Genomic DNA, 25,552 nt, shown 5'->3' with positions numbered 1-25,552 from the left:
TTTGATTACTTCTAACCTGAAAAAATGCTCGAGCTTCCTTATACCTACACTCAATAAACCGAGAGTGTGGTATTTCTTCTAGAAAGTGCACTGGATCTTTCGGGATGAGAACTTCGAGTCCATCAACAGTAATTTGTTGTAACTCTGGCCTGAAAACAAAAGTGAGGATTTCTTATTAGGACTTAACCCAGAAAGCTGGCAGCCTCTTCAAAAACACACGACATAAGCAAAAAAGCTAAACATCAAGCATATTTTCCTCAGTTACCACTTTTTAAGATCTACTCTCTCAGCACCTGTCAAATATACAATGCAGCACTGTTAGCTATAGTCACCACAATGTCCATTACATCCCCAGAACTTACTTATCTTATAACTGGAAGTTTGTACCTTTTGACAATTTTTACTATGTAAGCATATATCCATGAACATACTTTCTCCTGTGTTTGCACATTTTATGAATATAATCAAGAGTTGTATTATTTTACGCATTGCTTCTGTCACTCAACATTGTGGGATTCATCTACGTTGTTACACAGAGCACTAATCCATTCATGTCCCTGCTCTACAATACTTCACGGTATGAATACACAAAGTCTGGGGGCATTAAAAACAATGTTTCTAGTATTTCGCATGCGTATTTCCTAGCACGCATGTGCATGAGTTTCTTGCTGTTGGGTATTTACATTTCAAAACTGATTTTGTGTGAATTACATGTTAGATTTAATTACAAAATGTAGGAAAAGAGTAAGAATTCATGACTGGACAATACAGGTTTCAGAACTCCCCTTTACCTCCTGAATTTACCTGTCAAAAGCTCCAGGATAACGGCCAAACTGTAACTTTCGAAAAGGAACAAATTTCCGGTCCACGCGTCCTTTGAGTCGTAAATGGCCGTGCCAGAGGTAGTTGCCACTCCTCTCATGAAAGACCACCAAGTGGATGGCATGATTAGCCAATCTGCAGATGTAGTGCAGGGGAATTTCGGTTCCAGAAAGTGAGTCTATTCCATCCAGCCGGGGGTCTTTGCTCTCAACCTTTAGGCACTGAAAGCCCATATTTTCAGCTGTCTGAAACCAGCCCTCCTAAAACCAAAGAAACATCAAGCTTAAATATTTAAAACCAAACACTGGTAGCAAAACTAAATGGATTCTTACACTGAGTCAAGCCATACACATATTTTGCTAATCTCCTCTTTGCCCAAAGATTTCAAACTAAGGGTGGCAAGTGGGGAAGGTGGTGGTGGGAGAATAAGGAGAATATCAAAAAGGGAAACTACGTAGCTCAGCACACATGTTCAAAGACACCCTTTATGAACATGAATATCAATTTCTTCCTTGGAGAGAATGCTCATTTTAGTGTTCTGTGGTTAGCATCTATAAGGCAAATGTTAATGTAAGGATAGCACTTAAAATAAAACTTGTAATTTTCAATTTAACTTCTATTAATTTCTATCTTCAAATGTGCTTCAAAAGGGTGGTACTTTCCTCTCATACCTTGTATCCCAACGCCTTAAACTGCTACCATAATAGAAGTCCATCACGATGCAAACCATCAGAAAACAGACGAAGGCATTTTCCAATATCATTAGTTATAGTATAAATCTCATGTAGTAAAATTAATCTGTATGGTAGATTTTTAGTCCTAAGATCAACAACCAGTGCTATGGATGATTAAGCAGCATAAATTATTGAGAACACCTGAGATTTTAATAGTAGGCTTTGTAATTTCCAAGGAACTTTAATAAACATTATTGCATTTACATGACATCTATCATATAAAATAAGTAGCATAGGTATGATAGATTAAAAAACAGACTCATAGAAGCCTTAAAAAAAAAAAAAAACAAACAGTAACAGGCAGAGCCATTGCCAGTACTTAGGTCTTATGCAATATAAATACAGGAAATATCCTATAACAGTTCCAGGCCTGGCTTTACAATCTTCATAAAATATTTCATGCGTTCCCTCTTACGTCTGCATCTAGGGAAGCAAAGAACTCCAAGGTGGAAAAACCATTTACACAAATGAAACAGCCTATATCCCTAAATCTCTAGAGAAAAGTCATCCAGAAATATCTCTGACCAAGAATATCCACACTGTACTTAGGTAAAGACAATTACTCCTTTCTTGTGCTAAATCAACGAGATTTTAGGGATGTTTTTTAATAGCATCTAATGCAACTTACCCTCGTTAATGCAATTTCACCTTAATTCTCCCTATATTAGATCAACTATGGCACTCCTCTTTTTCCTTTTCTCATTTGGTCTGCTAAGAGGTGGAAAGTACTGACTGAGAGTGAGAGTAGCCAATTCAGAGACGGAATCCACGGTGCAGGATGAAAGAAATGCATGATAAGTTGGTAAATCCAGGAAAAATTTAAAAGGCCAGCCAGACCTTGAAGGGGAATCAGACCCTGGGTTGTGGGAAGAAAGACTGACAGACAAAATAGGAGGAACTCTGAAGCGGCTTATCTTATAATCGTGAGAGAAAAGTCAGAACAAAGTAGTTGCTCTGATCAAACAGAGCAAAGGCCTAGGTCAAGGCTGTACTGCACAAATCTACTTCCAGTTGCCTTTGGCAGTCGTTTGTTCACTTTATTGTCATGGTAATAATAAGGAATAATTACATGCAACTTATGTCTACAATAATTAGATCTAGTGTTCTAGATCTAACCTTTGGGAGAAGGTTTAGGGAGGACAGGGAGAAGGTTGAGGGAGGTTTAGGGTTTGGGAAGGCTCTATGTGATGTCATATGTATAAAAGGACAAACGTGAACCTGTGTGCTTATTCTGGGTACTGCTGACCTTCTGCTTCTTCCACTGACTGTGGTCATATTAGTGTTGCCAATTGTAGCTTATTTCCTTTCTTCTAAAGTACTGGTCCTCAAAGCCAGTGTTACTGTATCCAAGAGTCATTTAAAAAAATTGTGGGCATATTTTTGACTACCATAATGATTGAGGAAGACACAACTGGCATTTAGAGGCATAGGCCAAGAATACTAGACACCCTAAAATCCAAAATATGAAAATCTGCCTTGTGTCCTGAGTAATTTCAAATGTTCTATCAGATAGTCCCGTAGTGAAAACCTTAATCGTAATCATCTGAGACCTCTACTTCCCAGGAATACAATAGCCATGTTAAAGGGGAGACAATTTTACTTTTTTGTTGTTGGAAGCTTGCTCACTATTTTAAAAAACCACATTACTAACAATATCATTCATAATATGACTGTATATTTGAAGCTACTTGCATTCAATGATCTAACCGAAAAGTGCAACCATCTGAATTACTTCATTATGTTTTCCAGTGTAGTCATGACTGAGCATTTATATGCTGAAATACACATTTTCCTTTTATTTCTAATTTATATTATAGTTAAGACATTATATTGATTTAGGGGATTATGTATATAGGCAGGGTATAATTTCTATAAACCTCATTTGGGGAAAATAAAGGAACACTATAAAATACTCTTTGTAGAAAAGGTTTATAAGCTTTGTAGTCTTTTTCTATGTCGATTCCTAGTCCAGTAGGAATGGCTAACAAATACTGACGTTTAGGAGTCAGTCAGTGAAAAGGTTGGCATAGCCTTACCAACCTTATGCTGAAAGTCACCAGTTTATGAAACACGGCCATAACAAAAAGCTTCCAACTGGTTTTCAGTTGGAACTGAACAAAGAGCAATTAACCTTGCAGAAAGCCTGTGTCATGAAAACCAAATAAAACAAATAACCATAACAAAAAATAAACACCCACAAGGGATTTAGAAAAACAAAATGTAGCAGGGGGCAAAAAAACTAAATAGAAAACAAAAAACATGACAATCTACAGAGCGAAAAAGACAAAACTGTACCCACGAAACAAGAACGCTATTATAAGAAACAAGCATACAGAAAACTTTTTTAAAAATATAAAAATTTTGAGCAAGAATATGATAAAAATCAATGGCATTGTTAAACATTTTGTTTAAAAGTAGAACAGTTAGAAAAAGATGAAAAATCATACAGCAAAGATAAGAAAATGAGAGAGTCAATTCTAGAGGTCCAACAGCCAAGAAATAAAAAATTCTTTCTTTCAGAAAGAAAGAACACTTTTATTCAATACTATCCTGGAGGGGTTCCTACCTAAATCAATAACTACCTAAATCAATAACACAAGAAAAAGAAATTAGGTGTAAGGGTTAGAAAGGAAGAGACTAAATTGCCTTTTTATGCAGAAAATACAACCAATCGCATTCAAAGAGAGAAAAGGAAAGAGAAGGTGGGAAAGGGGGTGAGAAAGGGAGAATGGGAGGAAGAGACTTTGGACTTTATCTGTAGAGTGCAGAGTTCAGAACAGTAGCTGGGAAATAGGATGCAGCATTTCCATCTACCTATAGTAATGAATTGGAAAAGGAAGAGGAAAAATATCCACATTACCCACACGCCGTCCCCACCCCACACAAAACTATGAGATAGCAAGGAGTAAATCTTATCAGGAATGTGCAAAACCCAGGGCGCCTGGATGGCTCAGTCGGTTAAGCATCTGACTTCGACTCAGGTCATGATCTCCCGGTTCGTGAGTTTGAGCCCCGGGCCAGGCTCTGTGCTGACAGCTCAGAGCCTGGAGCCTGCTTCAGATTCTGTATCTCCCTCTCTCTCTGCCCCTACCCACTCAGCCTCTGTCTCTGTCTCTCTCTCAAAAATAAAAAAACATTAGAAAAAATTTTTTTTTAATGTGCAAAATCTGTAAGAAAAATTACAATATTCTAACAAAGCTCATCAAAGGACACTTGAATTAAACGAGGTATATTTATGTTCGTGGATAAGAAATGTTAATATTTTAACAGTATCTAGAAACCTGTCGTGCTTTCGCTTTCTCAGACTAGCCTGGATGATGAAAGAGACGCGAGGTCCAGGGACTCCACTGCCCCATCTGCCAGCCAGCCGTCCGGAAGAAGCAGAGCTGCCTAGCTGACTGGAAGTTGAGCTTAGCTGAGACTAGAAGAGCTGCCCAGCTAAATGCTACCCAAATCACTGTCGCAGAATCATGAAATGACACAAATGATTGTTGTTTAAGCCACTAACTTTAGTGTGATTGGTTACACAGCAGAAGCTAACTGCTGTATAAGTCAAATTAGAAATCAAACGTGCAAGTAAAAAAGAAACATTTTCAGATATGCAAGGTTTCAGCCTCCCATTCATCCGTTCTCAGAAAGGAATTCCTAAAATGTTGTCAAGGGGTTTACAGAACAATATATGCGCAGCACATCAGTCTGTAGTAAGGCAAAATGGGCAAAAGCTCTGGAAGGGATGTCTCTAAGGGAAAAGAAACGGAACTGAGAGATTACCTGATGTGTTGGATTATAAAACATAGTTTTATGTTTCTGTTACAGAGTTTATACACAGGTTATTGATACACAGAAAACCAGCAAACAAAACAGGAGAAGAAAGTTGTATAAGGAATATGATGAGACTAAACTAGGTAGCATCCAGGTGACTATACATTCATAAGGTCAACACTGACTACTAATTTAACTACAAAATGTGATTAATGATGATGGGAGAAGAGAGTGTGTATGTGCGTGTAAATGGAGGCAGAAGAGATCATCAGTTAAGTTCTTATTATTCATAACGTAAGTAGGAAGTATTTAAAAAAGCAGAAGCAGAAAATTTCATCTGTAAATGAGAAGATAAAGCAGGTAGAAAGAGGTGAAAGTGGTTGACTCTACAAGGGGAAGTAAGGGGTGAAGAGAGAAGAGCAGACTGCTCTTCTTCCTTATGAGTTCTGCATCACCATCTGACTTTTAACACAGTAGTCTAATTAAAAATAAATATTAAATTGAAAATACCACATCCTAACTTTTCCATAAGTTTAAGTATTTTCAAACTATAAAACTGGGAAGAAAGAAAAAAAAAACATGCCAGCAAAAATCAGGTACTTATGTGGACACTTCATCTGTTTCATCACTGGCATCATTGCCTGGAAAGAACCACAGGTCAGAAAAAAGTCAGAGCTCAGTCTCGGCGGCCCTGTGGGAAAGCCCAGAGCAATCAAGAGACCGTGCAGCTTACATTGCTTTCCCACCGTCGTCCTGGGACATAAGCCTACCTATCCGGGTTGAAGGCGACTGAACAGATCCCACGGCAGAGTTAGTGCACACTTACCATGGGTGGCTGACTAGCTAGTTAAGTTCATTTAATCTGGTGCTAATTTTCTTTTTTTTTTTTTTTTTTTTTTTTTAATTTTTTTTTCAACGTTTTTTATTTATTTTTGGGACAGAGAGAGACAGAGCATGAACAGGGGAGGGGCAGAGAGAGAGGGAGACACAGAATCGGAAACAGGCTCCAGGTTCCGAGCCATCAGCCCAGAGCCTGACGCGGGGCTCGAACTCACGGACCGCGAGATCGTGACCTGGCTGAAGTCGGACGCTTAACCGACTGCGCCACCCAGGCGCCGCTGGTGCTAATTTTCTTACTCTTACTTGGATAATTCCTCAGAATGAAAAACAGTGAACTTGGGTGGTTAGAGGTATTGCAGATAAAGAAGGAAGCAGATTTTTGGCATGTTTGGTTGACTTTTGCCTTGTAACCACTAAGCAGGATGAAAACAGAAGCTTGAATTTTTTGGATACGCTTAAGAAGCACACTCCATTTGAGTATCAAACCATACTGCACACTTACAAAGAGGAAAGAACAGTGCTGTAGACTAGTGATATCGCCTTCATGTATACCTTATTTAGCAGATACTGAAAGTTCATCACCAAATCCCTTTCTACTTGCCTGCCTACACTGATGGAAGTGCTAAATAGCTCTTTTTAGCCTCCTTCACAACAAGAAGACATATGAGTCTAGTTCTGAACAATGAGCTGGAAGCTGTTTACCAGATGCTTCTGAGAAAATTTTTGCTTCAAAGGACGCATTGCATCACCATCCTTTCCTCTCATCTTACTGCCTTGAACATGGATATGATGCCTCAGAACCAGGACAGCTGTCTTGCAATGATGAGAAAAATGAAGAAAGAACTTCAATAATGCCAGCCCTGACATAGTGGGCAGCTGAACTAATGTCAACAGCACCAATCTTTCAAAGTCTTGTTACACAAGAAAAATAAGCCGCCTATTTGCTTAGGACATTATTGTCTCCTGTTACTTATAGCTGAAAATACTCCCAATACAATTTATGAAAAGTTTTAAAGATTTTTTTGAAATGTTTTACATTTTAACTGGTTTAATCCCATACTATTTTGTAAAAGACACAGTCTGTTATCTGAAAGCAAATCATCTTACCTCATTCTTCCACAGGTGATACCGCAGTGCAAATGCAGTAAAGTCTCTTGGAACACAGAAAAACTTGCATTCTGAAGTGGAGCCATGAGAAATATTTTTGACTTGTTCAAAGTCTTTATTAATCAATTCCAGAATCAAAGGATCGATAAGGAACACTGGTACATTTTGGCTGGATGTTAGCATAACAAATTTTTTAACTGCACGCTGTTTGAGAAGAAAAGAATCCCCTTTATTCTTCTCAACCAATACAACAATTTACCTCATTAAATTTTTATTCATTAATTTTATAAGAATATATAGAAGGTTTACTCAATAAATACCATGCTTATTACTGTATTCAACAAATAGGCAAATAAATAATACATGTTCCCTGCTCTTAAGGTGTACACAATTGACTGAGGAACATGAACAAATATGTATAATGCAAGGTAAAATACTCTCTAATAAAAATGTATGCAACAGCTACTAAGTAACTGTACATCAAAAGAATAACAAAATCTTCATTAGAGGAAGTCTATCTGAGATGGAAACTTTGGGCTTACAGATTATTCCCTTGGTATTAGCTACAACTTTTTGAGCCAAAGTGGAAGAGGAAATACCAGATCTGTCAGATTTTAAAAATCAGTCATGTCAACCTTTTCAAATTCAAAATCAATTGTATGTACCATTTTTCTTCATATTTGTTATACTGTTTAATAATGCTTATAAGCAAAAGAGTCAAACTAAAATATCTTGCCTGCTTGACTATTCCCATATATAGTTTGATTTTCTAATAATATTTTAATATTTTATTTTTAAAAATTTTTTTAATTTACATTTATTTATTTTTGAGAGACAGAGAGAGAGGGCACAAGTAGGGAGGGGCAGAGAGAGAATGAGACACAGAATCCAAAGCAGGCTCCAGGCTCCGAGCTGTCAGCACAGAGCCCAAAGCGGGGCTTGAACTCACAAATCATGAGATCATGACCTGAGCCAAAGTCGGATGCTTAACCAACTGAGCCACCCAGGTGCCCCAATATTGTAATATTTTAAAATAGAATTCTTTTGGGCAATGAGTAGAGTCCCCTACTGAAAAAACAAATTTCAAAATTACAAGGGAAACACAATAATCACACTCAAGAGTAAGTAGCACCAAGGGCAGCAAAGATCGATAGAATAACAGCATTGCTTAAAAGCATACTTTAATGGAAGTAACAAGGATTTCAAAGGGATGTATGCCCATCAGAAAGGTGCCTCATAGAATTAAGGGTAAACTCTTATTCCCCAAATCTGAAGAAGTATGTGAAAACATAAATAAGATAATAAATAAATAACGATATTAAGACTTTTAAGGATAGGAAAAAAAATGAGATAAAGCTAGGAATAAGTCTCTTACCACTTGTTTTTAAGGCAGAGTATGGAAATACCAAGACTACAATAATCTTTGCTCTAGAGTTTATTATCTCTTAGTGGGAGAAACATCTATAAGTAAAAAGCCAGTTAGAAAAACAACTTTATGCCAGAAGATTCAATAACTTAGATGAAATTAACAAATGTCTTTAGAAACACAATTAACAAATTACCACAAGATGAAACAGGAAATCTGAATTGCCCTATACCTTTGAACAAAATTGAATTTTTATATATATTTGTTACATATTGACATATATTTGTTATATATTCGTATATATTTTATTTATTTATTTATTTATTTATTTATTTATTTATTTACACTGCCATCAAACAATAGCACCAAGAAGTAAAAACTCCAGACTCAGATGGTTCACAGGTGAATTCTCTCAAAGATTTAAGGAATAATACCAATTCTACAAAAACTCTTTCAGAAAACTAAGCAGGGAGGAATCCTTCCTAACTCATTGTATGAGGCCAGTGTAATCCTGATAACAAAACCTGACAAAAACATTACAAAAAAAATTATAGACCACCATCCCACATGAACATAGATGCAATTATACTTAACAACATACTACAAAATCAATTCCAGTAGTTTTATTTAAAAAAAGGCCAAAAAAAAAAAAAAAGAGTAAATATCCTGACCAAGTAGAGTTTATCCCAGAAATGAAAGGTCAGTTTAGCATTTGAAAATCAATCAATGAAATTTACTACATCAACACAACAAAGGGGGAAAACCCTATGAGAATTTCAATACAGAAAAAGTATTTAACAAAATTCAATACCTATTTTAATCAGTGATTAAAACCTGTCAGTGAACTAGGACTAGGATACTTTCTCAATTTGATAAAGAGTATGAACAAAAGTATCTGTTTTTGAGTTTAGGAGTTCTTTATTAATTCTTGATACCCATCTTGTGTCAGATACATGTTTTGCAAATATTTCCTACTCTGTGGCATTTCTATTCATTTTCTTAATGTGTCTTTTGAGGAGTAGAAGTCTTAGATTTTGATATGCTAACTTATCAATTTATTTTTCTTTTATGGTTGTTGCTTTCTGTGCTTTATACCAGGAGAATAAAAGAAATGATTCTGGAAGAAAGATGATGAAATGGCACTGGCACACATAAGGTGCTTATTAAATGTTTGTTGAATAAATCTCATTCAGCTTAGTGTTAAATGCAAACATGATGAACACGTTAATGGCTTCATTATAATTATTGATATAAATATAGATTAGGGCAGGGTCTAGGAGAAATTCTGTAATTCACCTTCTAAATATGCCTTCCAGATTGTTATCAATGTAATCCCTGGAAACAGATGTCCAACTGACTCTAAAGCCAATTAATTTTATTTATTTATTTTTTATTTTATTTTATTTTATTTTTATTTTTTAATATATGAAATTTACTGTCAAATTGGTTTCCATACAACACCCAGTGCTCATCCCAAAAGGTGCCCTCCTCAATACCCATCACCCACCCTGCCCTCCCTCCCACCCCCCATCAACCCTCAGTTTGTTCTCAGTTTTTAACAGTCTCTTATGCTTTGAAAAGCCAATTAATTTTAAATCAACATGACTATTATCATCTGGCCTTCAGTAATTCATTTTGTTTACAAGAAAGAAAAATGTCTTGTTGAAAACAGGGTACACTGACACTCTAATAGCCTGTTCATCTAGAAGGGCTTGGTGGGACCCGTTCTTAGTGAAAGGCTGGCTCCTTATAATCATCATTTCATTTCCTAAGTGCTCTCAAGGCATCTGTTTAATAACTCATTCTAAAATTTTGTCAGGGCTCGGTATCACATTATTGATCAGATTTTGCCTTTCCTTCTGTGGGACCCAAGGAATTTAACAAAAATCCCCTACCCCTGGACAAGCAGAGCAAGACTAACTCCATTTTGTGCTACACCCACGATCTCAAGTATAACCCCCACCCTAGTCAAGCCAGTGAGCACACCCTTACTGGAAACTGGCTCACATAGGAATGCGGAACCCCTAACCGCCAAAGAATGTAAACCCCGCCTTTTGCCCGCCCAACTTGCGTGCCAATTCTGGCCAGAGTGATAGGCTAGTTCAAACAGTTACTATAGGGTAAATTGTAATTCAACTGGCCACCTGCGTGTGGACGGACATGACTATGCAACTTTCTGTGTGTGTTACAATCTCATTGGCCACTGGCCCCTATAAAACTGCTACCCCTTTTAACCTAGGGGTCCAAGTCCCCGCTCTGCTGTGTCAGGTATACTTGGGCCCAAGCTCGAGCTTGCAAATAAACCCTTGTGCATTTGCATCGGTATCGGCTCCTTGGTGGTCTCTTGGATTCGAAATCGGGGGCATTACTCCTTCCTTCTAAAATACTAGAACGAAAGTATTTTATTACTTCTCCCCTTTAACGTGATGCTGCAAATGTCTAAGAGTGATTCTTAGTACCATGCAATGTAATTAACAGACAACCCATTGGATGTAGTGAGCTGCTCTTTAATTTTTGCTCACTGATCTTGAAAGTAAACCCATTTTTTTTAAGTTCATTTATTTATTTTGAGAGACAGAAAGAGAGCATGAATGGGGAAGGAGCAGAGAGTGAGGGAGAGAGAGAATCCCCACTGCTGAGCCTGACATGGGGGCTCGATCACACAATCATGAGACCATGACCTGAGCCAAAATCAAGAGTCAGACACTTAACCAACTGAGCCACCCAGGCACCCTGAAAGTAAACCCTTAAAAAAAAAATCCATTCTTTTCTCCCACCTCAAGGATCCTTCCCTGAATGAAAAAGTTGGGTCTTTCCATTGCCTTCAGACTACCCTAAGTTCACAGAGCAAAACATCTGCTATTTTATATAAATTAAAAGTTTACCCTAATACTTCACAGTTGAGGAGCCTGGCATAGGATATCCCAGACTTACCTGTTACACAGTAGTTCAAAGCCAACTGGTGCCAGCAATGACCTAAAATTATCACCTTTATTGCTGCTTCATAATTTTGAAAACCCACTTCCAATCTGAAAGCTTCATGTCTCTGGTTAAAGAGAAGCCAAAGACTAAGGGTGCTGAGCCTGGGTGGCTTAGTTGGTTAAGCGTCTGATTCTTGACTTCGGCTCAGGTCATGATGTCATAGTTTGTGGGTTTGAGCCCCACATCAGGCTCTGTGCTGATGACGCAGAGTCTGCTTGGGATTCTCTGTCTCCTCTCTCTGGCCCCATGCCCCACACTCTCTCTTTCTCTCTCAAAAATAAATAAATAAACTTAAAATGTGGCAAGAAGAGAAATGCATACTTCTAAAAAAAAAAAAAAAAAGGAGAAACCAAAGACTGAAGTGCATCGACAAGAAATAACTGGTCATATCCAAAATGTATACTAATAGGTTAAATGTAATTTTTTATTAGTAACAAGTAACCTAACGTTGTTTTTCATTCTAAATTTGGTTAACAAAAAGGTAAGAAAACATATTTTGTAAATGTTTGGCTCTGAAATTTATAAACCCAAACAGGGACACACTGTACATATTGCTAGTTTTCCTTATCTTTAAGAGAAAACATGTTAAACATGAATAGACAATTCTCCAAAGAAGACATCCGGATGGCCAACATGCACATGAAAAGATGCTCAACGTCACTCTTCATCAGGGAAATACAAATTAAAACCACATGGAGATATCACCTCACGCCAGTCAGAGTGGCTAAAATGAACAAATCAGGAGACTATAGATGCTGTAAAGGATGTGGAGAAATGGGAACCCTCTTGCACTGTTGGTAGGAATGCAAACTGGTGCAGCCACTCTGGAAAAGTGTGGAGGTTCCTCAGAAAATTAAAAATAGACCTACCCTATGACCCAGCAATAGCACTACTAGGAATTTACCCAAGGGATACAGGAGTACTGATGCATAGGGGCACTTGTACCCCAATGTTTATAGCAGCACTCTCAACAATAGCCAAATTATGGAAAGAGCCTAAATGTCCAACAACTGATGAATGGATAAAGAAATTGTGGTTTATATACACAATGGAATACTACGTGGCAATGAGAAAGAATGAAATATGGCCTTTTGTAGCAATGTGGATGGAACTGGAGAGTGTTATGCTAAGTGAAGTAAGTCATACAGAGAAAGACAGATATCATATGTTTTCACTCTTATGTGGTTCCTGAGAAACTTAAGACCATGGGGGAGGGGAAGGAAAAAAAAAGTTAAAGAGGGAGGAAGCCAAACCATAAGAGACTCTTAAAAAGTGAGAATAAACTGAGGATTGATGGGGGGTGGGAGGGAGGGGAAAGTGGGTGATGGGCATTGAGAAGGACACCTGTTGGGATGAGCACTGGATATTGTATGGAAACCAATTTGACAATAAATTTCATATTAAAAAAACAAAAAAAAAAAAAAAAAAAAGGAAACATGTTGAATAGATTTTAATTCCTAATCATTGTCTTCCCTTATTCATAGTTCAATTCTGATTCATATATTTTTTCATTTGGGGATGCACCAAAGTTCAGTGAGTGAGGATTTTGAAGGCAAACAGAATCTGTACTCAGCCAGCCACTTATTAGCCAACTAACCTTAAACCCTCTAAGTGAACTGAGGATAACAATATGTACTGACTTCATGGAGTTTCCATAAGGACTACATGAGATACTGCATGTAAAGTACTTGACACAGGGCCTACCTCTTCCCCTCCAACACCTACTCCTACTGTCCACCAAGGTAGTTATTATCATTGTCATCATTCAACAAATCCTTATTGAGTACATACACAAATGAACTAAAAGAACATTGTAAATGAGGAATTTCATACTTATCTTACATACCCACTGTGTGCTATCAAATCCAATTCGGTTTCCCTTAGATTTTGATACACCAGCTCCATTCTAAGAAGATAACAAAAAAATATTTTAATAAATTCAAAGCTATCTTTCTCTGTCTTATTTTACTTGGCATACAGGGAACAAGCTGGTAGTTGCCAGAGGGGAGAGAGTGAGGGGGATGGGCAAGATGAGTTAAAGGGAGTGGGAGATATAGGCTCCTAGCTATGGAATGGGTAAGCCATGGGGATAAAATATACATAGAGAATACAGTCAATGGTACTGTAATACTGTTGTATGAGAGGTGGTAGCTACACTTGTGGTAACCACAGCATAACTGTTGAATCACTATGTTGTATATCTGAAACTAATGTAACATTGTGTGTGAACTGTACTCCAATTAAAAAAAAAAGTCAGGTCTAGAGAATCAGAAGGAAGAAAGAATTATCAGTTTTCATCTGATAAGCCCCAAAATACTTTGAAAGTAACAGGAAAAAAGAATGTCTGATGGTCTAGAGACAATGGGAAGAATGTTTCAAGCTCAAAGAAGATCCAAAGAAGTTTCTTATGCCTTGAATGTGTTCTTTACATAGAAGACAGATGGGAGGATACTAAAGAACAAGAAGAATAGCCTTACCCAACAAATGAAATATGCCCCAAGTTTCTAAAAAGGAGACTTGTGGCACCAGGGGCTCAGTGGGTTGAGTGTCCAACTTCAGCTCAGGTCATGATCTCATGGTGCATGAGTTTGAGCCCTGCATCGGGCTCGATGCTGTCAGCACAGAGACCACTTGGGATTCTCTGTCTCCCTCTCTCTCTACCCCTTCCCACCCCCGCAACACACACTCTCTCTCTCAAAACAAAACAAAACAAAACAAAACACAAAAAACAAAACTCATCACACTCAAAAAAATTAAAAGGAGACTCATCTCCCCACTAAACTGCAAACTCAAGGGCAGGGACCAAGGCCAATCCTTCTTTATATTGCCAGTGCCTAGCACAGTGCTTGGTAATGACTAAATACTTAATTATGGTTTGCTAAATGGAGGGAAGGAGAACAGAAAAGAGGAAGAGAGATACTGAGTAATCAAGGTAAAGCCAGAAGTGGTCTCTCCTCATAAGCTCTGCAACTTAGACAATAACATTTTAATAGCAAGAGATATTTGAGAACAAACTACAAAGAGACACCTCTGTAATCTTCATCCTTGAAAAGAGACTGCAAACTCTATAACATAGCCCTTGTTACTCATTATAGCCCTCCATGAGTTAATTAGACTGAATTTCTGAGCTGTTTGTTTTCTCTGCTGGATCATTCCCATCAGTATACAAACACGATATTATTTCTATCTTAAAACAAACAAGCAATAACTCTCTTGCATACCCACTGTATGCAACTAACAATTTTCCCCCCTAACTAACAATTAACAATTTTCCCAACTAACAATTTTCCCCCCTTAAGCAAAATCCCTAATGGGCTGTCTGTTCTTATTGCATCCGATTCCTCTCCTCTTATAAGCTCTTGAGCTTAAATTCACTCTGCCAACTATTCATCAAGATCACCAATGACCTCCATGTTGCTAAATCCAATGGTCAATTATTATTACTCCTTGTCTTATTCGATCTATCAAGAATTGTTGACCATTTGTGTCTCAAACACTTTAGTTGCATGGCTCTCCGAATCCCATGCTTCTGGTTTTCCTATTTCTCTCTGGCTGCTCCTCCTTGTTCTTTGCTAGTTCTTCCACCTCCCTGATGTATGAGGGACCCCCAAAACTCAGATCATGAGACTTTTCTCCCTCTTTTTACTCTACGTTCACTTTCTTGGTACCTCATCTATTCTAATGGCTTTAAATACCATCTGTATGCTTACCACTCTCAATTTATATTCTCAACCACACCAGTCCTTTGAACTCCAAACATATATTCAACTATCTACTCACATTCTTCATTTGGATGTCAAATAGTCATCTGAAACTTAACATGTCTGGAAAAAGCTCCAGATCTCTAACCATCCCTCAAGCTTGCTTCTCATCTCAGTAAACAGCAACTTCCCCTTTCCAATTATCTAGGCCCCAAATACTAAAGTTATCCCTGACTCTTTTATGTCTCTTATACCCCACATCTAGCCCATGAACAAAATCTGATAGCTCTACTTTCTACCACTAGTTCCCTTGTCCAAGCCATCACCATCCTGTATAAATTATTAGAATAGACTTCTACCTAGTCTGCTTTAGCTCTTGCCCTACAATCTATTCTCAACAGAGCATCCATTCTACTACCTTTTTTAAAAAAATCAGATCATGTCACATATCAGCTCAAACTTTCCTATGGTTCACAATCTCACTCAGAACAAAGGCAAAAGTCTTTATGGTTTACAAGGCCCTAAACAATATAAACTCTCTGACTTTACTTACTATTCTTCCCCACTCTCACTCCTCTATAGCCACATTGATCTTTTTGCTGTTCTTAAAACTGCCAGACATGTTCCTGCCTTGGGACTTGGGACTTTCATGCTTCCTTTGGTCTCTAGGTAGTATGCTCCTCTTCTAGATATCCACAGAGCTCATTCTTTTCAAATATGCTGTTTCCTCTATTTTTTAAATAATTTTTAAAGTTTATTTATTTTGAGAGAGAGCACAAGTAGGGGAGGGGTAGACAGAGAGCAAGCAAGAGAGAGGGAGGGAGGAAGTCCCAAGCAGGCTCTGCAGGATCAGCGCAGAGCCCGATGTAGGGCTCTAATTCATGAAACTGTGAGATCATGACCTGAGCCAAAATCAAGGATCAGACGCTTAACCAACTGAGCAACCCAGGCACTCCTGTTTTCTCTATTATAATGGCCTTCCCATCTTTCTATACCTGGAGGATTTACACTCATTTTATAAAACCAACTCAAAATATTATTTCACTCATTAAATATTCAATCATAACCTTCCTAAGTGGGTTATTCAGCAGATATTCATTCCCTACAAACTTTGCACTTACGTAAGCTTGAAGGGTCAAGGATAAGGACATAGGAGGATACAGTTTTATAGGGGCTGACAATTATACAATTTTGGTGGTCCTTTTTAATAAACAGAATGCAAAAATATATTTTGCAAACTTTACCAAAATATATAGCTTTATAACATATTCCTAAGCCTCCTTCAAGGGCCTTTGGAAGTGAGGGGCCCTGTAGTTTAAATCTCATCTATCTGGGGCACCTGGGTGGCTCAGTCAGTTAAGCATCCGACTCTCGATTTCAGCTCAGGTCATGATCTATCTCACCCTTCATGAAATCAAGCCCTGCATCAGGCTCCGTGCTCAGGATTCTCTCTCGCCCTCTCTCTCTGCCCCTCACCCTCCTCTCACGTGCACACTCACTCTCTCTCTCAAAAATAAAGAAAGAAAACATTAAAAAAAAATAAACAAATAAATTTCATTTATCTTAATGGTTAATCTACCTCTGGTGAGGTACAGTTACTGGCAACCAGTGGCTACAACCATAGTTGTAAAGGAGGAATATAGTCCCTATCAAGCAATGATCCTACAAATAGAGAACCCAAAGAATAAATAACATGACCTCTCTTTCCTCCAGGTCTTCAATCTCCAGATGATGTTTCCCCTTGGCTGACCTCCAACTAGAAAAGAGAAGGGAGCTCACCTAATGCAGTCCATTGAGGTCAGCTCCCCGAGACACAGACTATTAAAGACAAGATCTGGAAGGGCAAACAGAGACTATCTACCATACCATGGTAAGAAATCTGTATCTTACTCCATAGGTATGCTATGCAGAGAATAACTTGATCAGATATTTTAAAAAAATAACTGGGACAGCTGTACAGAGAGGATTACAAAAGCTAGAGACTAAAGAAGAGTTCTTAAACTATAACTAGTAAAGTAGGCAGAACAAGGTTTATGAGATGTGCTTTAAAGAAGTAACATATTGTCATTTGCTTATATGTCTCTTTATATGTTTCTTAACTTCTCTCCTCTTCAACCCCAAATTTCCCCAGTTTCTGACTTCCTAGACAGCAAGGATTACACTTGACTCTCATTTCATCTCATAGCCTAGTACTGTACTTGGGCACATAGTAAGTACTCAACAAACATTTGACAAATAGATGACCAAATGTTCTAAAAGAAATGCTATATCAAATCAAGCGGTTTTTCTTTTTAAAGGCTAAAGATATTCCTATAGGATTGAGTAAAAATGTAAATGAAATGAATAAATAAATGGAAAGATGGAATCAGATGCCGAAAAGGAGGGGTAGAAAAGGTCTTGTGGCTATTGAACACCACTGATAAATGAGTTAAAATAAGGGATATGTCATTAAAGAGAAAGTATTTAGCATATAGGAGGTGAAGATTTAAGGAAAAATCCTTTCATTTTTTGAAAGAATATCCAACAATCCATTTCTTACAGAAACCAAAAAACAATTATTTTTTTTTTAAGTTTATTCATTTTGAGAGTGACAGAAAGAGTGAGTGGGAGAGGGGCAGAGGGAGACGGAGAGAGAGAATCCCAAGCAGGCTCTGCACTGCACTGTCAGCATGGAGCCCGATGTGGGGCTCAAAATCACGAAACATGAGACCATGAACTGAGCCGAAGTTGGACACCTAACTGACTGAGCCACCCAGGTGCCCCCAAAAACAGAATTCTTAATCCAGCATGATCATTAATCATGCCTATAGAGAATCAAACAGTAATACTTACAAAAACTGTTTGAGTTTTCAATAATTGATCTTTTTCAATTATTTATAAATTTGTAATCTTAAGGATCAGAAACACTAACCATGGTAAATTCACCAACACTCCAGGCAGATTCCCCTTTTGCATCTCAGTGCCTTTCCTTATAGTAGATGCACTGCTCTCTTACTTACTCCCAAGTCACTGAAGTTCTTAGTGCATAGGACTCATAAATACAATCTGACACAGTGGGAAAACTTTGCTTATTAATTAGCCAAACTGCTTGGCCAGAAAACCTATAGAGTGTAAAGTCTGGGGATAAATAGAAGTATTTTTTAAATATCCCTCAATTCTAATGGAAGAAATTCTTTCATATTCTCCTGAACAATGGTGGTCATGGGGGCGGGGGATGTGGGGGAAAGGATCGGAAGAAGGGAACAATAGCATTTATCAAAGTTTACACACTAGGTCAGATTATCAGAATATTCTTCCTCCAGCAATGATCCGTACATTATCATTCAGAATATAAGGGAACTAGCCAGTAGTCAAAGGAGAGTTTTTAAAAATCATGATTCTTAGATGATTATAGCAAGCAACTGACCAACTCAAAAATTTCAAAAACCTTTGTTGCCATGATCTAAATGGCTACAAGATTAATTTCCATTTCTAATAATGGCATATGAAATTGTTCACTGTGAGTAACTATTGCCAAACTTGAAATCCAAACTCCCCTTCCAACTCCCTCCTGACCTTCTAACCAAACACACTTTGCAGCTCACTGCTCAGCCATAAGACAGACAGACAGTTCCAGGAGCTCAACAAGCTGGCCAAATTTGCCCGCGGGCAGGACTAGTTGGACCACAGAGGGGATCACCCCCTGAGCCCAGCAGCCACTCCGTATAAGCCCTTCTGGGCCTGGGTACTTCAGATCTTTGGTCTTACGCCACTCCCCACCATCTTGTCCTGCCCCAGCCTTAAGGACAGCCAGCTCAGGGGATCAGGCTTTTGGCAGTGGGCAGGGAGTAGAGGGAAGAGGCTTTTTTAAAGAGAAATGACTGTCTTTTGACACTTTCCTTTAAAAGAGTAAGCACTTCCTGTTCTTCCAACTTCAGGTTCACCTCCTATTAGGAGGTTGCTGGTGGGAGCCAGAGTAGGGACAAACGCTCCTTTGTCCCTCCTCCTCCTCTGTGCCAGTGCCACTTGGAGGCTTCTTGTCTTTTCTGTTTTGACTCCTTCCCCATTCAGTGCCGAGTGTGTGTGTGCATGTGTGTACACATAAATATAGTCATAAGGGGCAAAAAAGTACATACAATGCAAAGTAAGATATCCTAGCACAGAACCCGGTAAGGGGCTTTCTAGGTAGTAAGAGTAGCTGAATACTGCAGGCACTGAGTGCTGCTTATGGTTCTAAGTCAAGGACATTACTAAGGTTTGGTTTACCCAGTGCTTTATACAAACACAGTTCATGGGCTTTGTCTTCCTTCCACTGAGGCAGCAATATTTTATAATTTTCTATTGTGATTCAAAATGAGCCATCTTATCTATCTCGTATCTTATCAATGTTACGGTATTTTGTTTGAACATACTTGTATTTACATGTGCGACTAGCTCTATGAGTGAGGACACAAGTTTTGGGACCTGAATTTGGCAAACTTCAGCAAGAAGCTTAACATATCTGGGCTCCAGATAACTCATTTATGAAAAAAATGATCAATGAGAAACCTGTAATAATTAAATCCAATTTTATTTATCAGGCAGCAACGTAAACCTTGAAAGGACTAGAATGTGTGCACTATTCATAGCTACCATTTGCTGAGCACCTACCATATATCAAACACTGAGATGCATTACATACATTATCTCAACCAGTAAAGCTGCCAGTAGCCCCATTTAAAGAAACTGAGGCTTAAAGAAGTTAAGTGACTTGCTGTTAAGACTGAGAACAAACTGAGGGTTGATGGGGGGTGGGAAGGAGGGGAGGGTGGGTGATGGGTATTGAGGAGGGCACCTTTTGGGATGAGCACTGGGTGTTGTATGGAAACCAATTTGACAGTAAGTTTCATATATTAAATAAAAAAAAAAAAAAAAAAAAAGAAACCCAATGTACTAATTACTATTTGCTAAATAGATTTTTTCATAAGAAAAAAAAAAAAAAAAAGACAAACAACCAAATAAGGAGTCAAACTCAGGATTATCTAGGCCCCAAACTTAAGAATTAATGCTGTTGCCACTTCTACCAAATTATGAGTTCCTTGAGAGTAGGACCTGTGTTCCATTTATCTCTGTATTCCTGCAAAGTGCCCTGTATATAACATGTAATCAATAAATACAGATTGAATGAGCACACATAATTATAATCAGATTGTCTAGGTTGGTGCAGTAAAAAAAAAAAAACAAAAAACAATGAACAACTGACATTCTATAGGGGGTCCTAGAGATACCCTTTGTGATGTAAACTGCCAGCCAATTGCTTGAAAGGTGGAGCTCACAGAAATTGCTCACAAGGTCATCACACAAGAGTTTGTATTTCAAAGGCCTGTAAGAGTTTGTATTTCAAAGATCTAGAGGGTTGTTCTAGAATCTGAAGAGTCAACTCCACCCATCTATGGAGTTTTAGCTGACCCAATAGATATACAAATTCCTTATCTTCAATGCTATCAAATAACTGGATTATTCAGACCTCATTTGGGAGATCATAGAAGGCTAAACTTGTCTAACCAGCTAGGGCCAAAAGGAATTCTGTGGCGAGGCCCTAGAAATGGTCAAAAGTAGGCCTCCTTCACTGTGGGTGGGAATGAAAACTGGTATAGCCACTCTGGAAAACAGTGTGGAGGTTTCTCAAAAAGTTAAAAATAGAGCTACCCTATAACCCAGCAATTACACTACTAGGTATTTATCCAAAGGATACAAAAATACTGATTCCAAGGGGCAGATGTACCCCAATGTTTATAGCAGCACTATCAACAACAGCCAAATTATGAAAAGAGCCCAAATACCCACTGACTGATGAATGAAGATATATATGTACACACACACACACACACACACACACACACACACACACACATATACAAAATGGAATATAATATCAAAAAGAATGAAATCTTGCCATTTGCAACAAGGTAGATGGAACTATGCTAAATGAAATAAGCCCATCAGAGAAAGACAAATACCATATGATTTCACTCATATGTGGAATTTAAGAAACAAAACAGATGAACATGGGGAAAGGAAGGAAAAATAAAATATGATAAAAACAGAGAGGGATGCAAACCATAAGAAACTCTTAACTATAGAGAACAAACTGAGAGCTTCTGGAGGGGAGGTGGAAAGAGGGATGGGCTAAATGGGTGATGGGCATTAAGGAGGGCACTTGGGAGGCGCCTGGGTGGCTCAGCTGGTTAAGCATCCGACTTCGGTTCAGGTCATGATCTCGAGGTTCGTGGGTTCAAGCCCCGCATCAGGCTCTGTGCTGACAGCTCAGAGCCTGGAGACTGTTTCAGATTCTGTGTCTCCCTCTCTCTCTCTGACCCTCCCCTGCTCATGCTTTGTCTCTCTCTGTCTCAAAAATCAATAAACGTTAAAAAAAGAAATTTTTTTTTAAATTAAAAAAAAAAAAAGGAGGGCACTTGGGATGAGCTCTAGGCATTCTATGTAACTGATGAATCACTAAATTCTACTCCTAAAACCAATACTATACTATAACTAGGAAAAAAATATGCCTCCTTAACTCCAAGATATCAATAACCTTTCTTCCCTAACCTATGATAAATATTAGAGTATTCTCCTGAAGAGCCTGAAAAGATTTGTAGTCAACATTTACTACTGCAGGCATTTACTACTAGAAGTAGGCTGTGATCACAGATAAAACCAACTTTTCATTCTTGCCCTAGCTTTAACACACAATCTCAGTGTCTTTCTGAATTGCCTGAAAGTTCAAACATGACCTAAATCATGTTTGTTTGTTTTTTTAATGTTTTATTTATTTTATTTATCCCACACATGCAGGAAGGGGCAGAGAGAGGGGGAGACAGAGGATCCGAAGCGGGCTCTGTACTGACAGCAGAGAGCCTGATGCTGGGCTTGAACCCACAAACTGTAAGATCATGACCTGAGCTGAAGTCGGATGCTTAACCTACTGAGCCCTCCAGGCGTCCTTAAAATCATGGTTTTTATGCTGATGCTGCTGATGTGTAAGTTAGTGCTGATCAAGGTTACCATTCTCCATTCTTCTGCCAATAAATCAAACAACTTTAATTGAACTAGAAATCATTTTGTGTGAATTTTCTGTCTAAGGATATCCCACAATTGAGAACACTGAACAAATGAGAAATGCAATTCAGATATAATAAGTAAGCAAAGTTTACAGAATTCTGAATTCTTTTCCTATGTTATAAGAAACTATACTAGAATACTCGAGATCCATCCGTATTCCCCTGAAGTTTAAGTGAGATCTTGAAGTTTAATAAAAAGCTGAAAGTTAAACATTTTCCTCAACAAAATCGAAAAAATTTTAAAAGTTGGGAGGTTTTAAATAATAACGTCTATTATTCTAACTATACTTACTATTTTTAAATAAAGCATTTTTTTTCTGGCTGGGATAGAGAAACTAATTGTATTCCTCATAGACAGCATTTTATCTTCACACTAATAACATACTGGAAGCATCTATACTTCCACTAGCATCTGTCCCCAACAAATTATAAAAATATGGAAGAAAAAAAAACATTTCTCATTGTTTCTATCACCTTGTCAAAATGCTTAGCAAACAGTGACTTTTAAATAAATTTTTTGAATGAGTACTGGGTATTATATGTAAGTGATCAATCACTAAATTCTACTCCTGAAACCAGGATTACACTATATGAAGATAATAATAATAGCTCATATTTACTGATCTCTTTATGACATGCACTGTTCCAAATGCTTTATGTGTATTAATTCATTTAAGCCTCACAAGTCTACGAGCTGGTATCTTTATCGTCCCTATTTTGTAGATGAGAAAACAACGTTTAGAAGTAATTTACCCAAGGTCCCACAGTTAATAAGCAGCATAAATGAGGTTTAATCCTAAAGTAGAGTTTCTGCTTTTTACAACTAAAGCTACACGGCATTTGGGGCATCTGAGTGGCTCAGGTGGTTAAGTGTCTAGCTCGTGATCTCAGCTCAGGTCTTGATCCCAGGGTCATGAGTTCAAGCCCAGCATTGGGCTCCACTCTGGGTGTGTAGCCTACTTAAAAACATACAAAGAGCTACAATGCATTCCAGGGGAAAGGGTCAAAATAGTAGTTATTTGTAGAAACGTCACATATAATTAAGATGGGATTTTAAGTTAATGGAGGAATTCAATAAGTGATATTGGGACAAATGGTCAACCATTTGGGAAAAACTTTAAAGTTAGAGATCTAATTCATACCTCATACTAAAATAAATTCTATTTAGTTAAAAAAAATTAAACATAAATAGTACTTGATGAAAATACAGGTGAATACTTCCACAATCTTTGGCTACTTATGACACAACACTAGATGCCCTAAAGAAGAAAGATCTTGACAGGTTTTCTACTTAGAAATCTTTTCTACCTAGAAATTAAATACAAATGTACTGGGGGTGGGGGGTGGGGGTTATACTATGAATATAAAGTTAAAAGACAAATTAATAAACCAGGAAAAATGTTTGAAATATATATGATAAAGGTGTAACATCCTTAAAACTATGCACAGCATCTAAAGAAAGACAACACCATCAGAAAAATATGTAGATAGGAACACAAAAAAAATTACCTTTGCTGATATATAGTGTTTGTAGTAGTATAATTGAAACAGCAGAAATGCAGAACTTGTCAAAGTTAAAAGCGCCAAAATCACGTTCTTGTTGATTCTACTCATTAGTCTGTGGTGCTCACTTGGTTGTCCTTTGAGAGTAACCCAGTTGGTGTCATCTTTTTTGGATAAGAAGATAATCTTGTTTTCTGTAAACAAAAAAGGTATTTCTAAAGAGACAAAAACTTATTTTTACTTGTTCACCTTTAATAACTAGCAACAGAACAAAGAAAAAGTTACCTAAAGTTCCATAGCACATTCTTTGAATTGCTAACTTTCTCTCCTGAAGAAATAATCAGATATGAGACCAAACATGACAAAAACAAAAATATTTACCATGGAATTCTACAAATAACAACCGCAAATAACAAACATAAATGGGATATGTAAAAAACCTGACGTATACAGGGTTGGGGGCTTCTCCTACAGAGTTTCTGATTCAGTAGATCTGGGATGGGGCTTATGAATTTGCATTTCTGACAAGTTGGCAGGCTCTGCTGATGCTACTGACCTTACTAAGAACCAATTCCACAGAGGAAACTGAGAAAAGGTTTGGTCACGAAACATCATCTGTATGATAGCTTTTTGTTGTTTTTGTGTGATCTAGGATGTGGCCAGTTTTTATAAATATGCCATACATGTTTTCAGTTCTTTGCAAATATAAAGAAAGTGTAAAGATAAAGTTTTGTTCTTTCATCTTTGGTTGCATCTGATTATTTCTTTAGGATAAGAAATTTAATATAGTTCTACTTCTTTGTATCTCCTCTGCACTGATTTTGATTAAACATATTACATTTAATTTTTCAAGTGTTTATCTTTATTCCTGTACATAGACTAACACCTCTATTACTTGATTCTAAACTTTTTAAAAAAATTTTTAATGTTTATTTATTTTTGAGAGAGAGAGAGAGAGAGAGAGAGAGAGAGAGAGAGAGAGAGAAGAGGGGCAGAGAGAGAGGGAGACACAAAATCCGAAGCAGGCTCCAGGTTCTGAGCTGTCAACACAGAGCCCGACGTGGGACTTGAACTCAAACTGTGAGATCATGACTTGAACCACCTGGGTGCCCCTTGATGTCCCAACTTTCTACGATTTTGTTCTCCAGCTGAAAAATAAAGGGAAATCAGCAAATTTATACCTACCCTCCTGCTTTCTCTATTCATCTACTGGATAACTGATATTCATCTTGTTACAGTTTATCAAAAAGAACTTATAAACACTATTTACCTTGAGTTCTCGCATTGTTCAAAAACACTTATCAACTCATAGTTGTGCTGAGGTCACACTTTCTTTCCCCCTGACAACTTGTAGATTTTATACAATAATGCTATAATACTAAATATCCCCTGACAATATCTGATCCTTCCCCTAGCACTCCCCTTTAAATTTTTTCAATTAAAAAGTTGACCCTTTCAGGGGCCCCTGGGTGGCCCAGTCGGTTGAGTGTCTGACTTCAGCTCAGGTCATGATCTCGCAGTCCATGGGTTCGAGCCCCGCATCGGGATCTGTGCTGACATCTCAGAGCCTGGAGCCTGCTTTGGATTCTGTGTCTCCCTTTCTCTCTGCCCTCTCCAGCTCGTGCTCGGTCTCTGTCTCTCTCTCTCAAAAATAAA

The 25,552-nt window shown here is 37.8% G+C and overlaps 1 protein-coding gene and 1 long non-coding RNA gene across 3 annotated transcripts in view; one reads left to right on the top strand and one right to left on the bottom strand.

Moving 5' to 3' along the window:
- LOC125920275 (uncharacterized) overlaps nucleotides 1-5,156 on the top strand; it is a 38,615-nt gene extending 33,459 nt beyond the window's left edge. The window contains exon 6 of the long non-coding RNA XR_007456995.1: nucleotides 4,861-5,156. This is a non-coding gene — a long non-coding RNA (uncharacterized LOC125920275). The remainder of the gene's footprint in view (nucleotides 1-4,860) is intronic.
- Nucleotides 1-25,306, bottom strand: part of FKTN (fukutin) — a 67,324-nt gene extending 42,018 nt beyond the window's left edge. Inside the window, exons 1-5 of one of the 2 annotated variants that reach the window (XM_049627393.1) lie at nucleotides 23,903-25,306; nucleotides 13,460-13,519; nucleotides 7,266-7,469; nucleotides 805-1,082; nucleotides 17-149 (exon numbers count right to left, since the gene is read on the bottom strand). In XM_049627393.1, the coding sequence (XP_049483350.1) occupies nucleotides 17-149; nucleotides 805-1,082; nucleotides 7,266-7,469; nucleotides 13,460-13,519; nucleotides 23,903-24,007 (780 nt within the window). In that variant the 5' untranslated portion in view covers nucleotides 24,008-25,306. The remainder of the gene's footprint in view (nucleotides 1-16; nucleotides 150-804; nucleotides 1,083-7,265; nucleotides 7,470-13,459; nucleotides 13,520-23,902) is intronic. The other variant, XM_049627385.1, reaches the window with a different exon arrangement.
- Nucleotides 25,307-25,552: the final 246 nt, after the last annotated feature.

This window comes from Panthera uncia, chromosome D4 (genome assembly GCF_023721935.1).
Source record: "Panthera uncia isolate 11264 chromosome D4, Puncia_PCG_1.0, whole genome shotgun sequence".
Lineage (NCBI taxonomy): Eukaryota > Metazoa > Chordata > Mammalia > Carnivora > Felidae > Panthera > Panthera uncia.
This window is presented reverse-complemented; position numbering and strand designations above follow the sequence as displayed.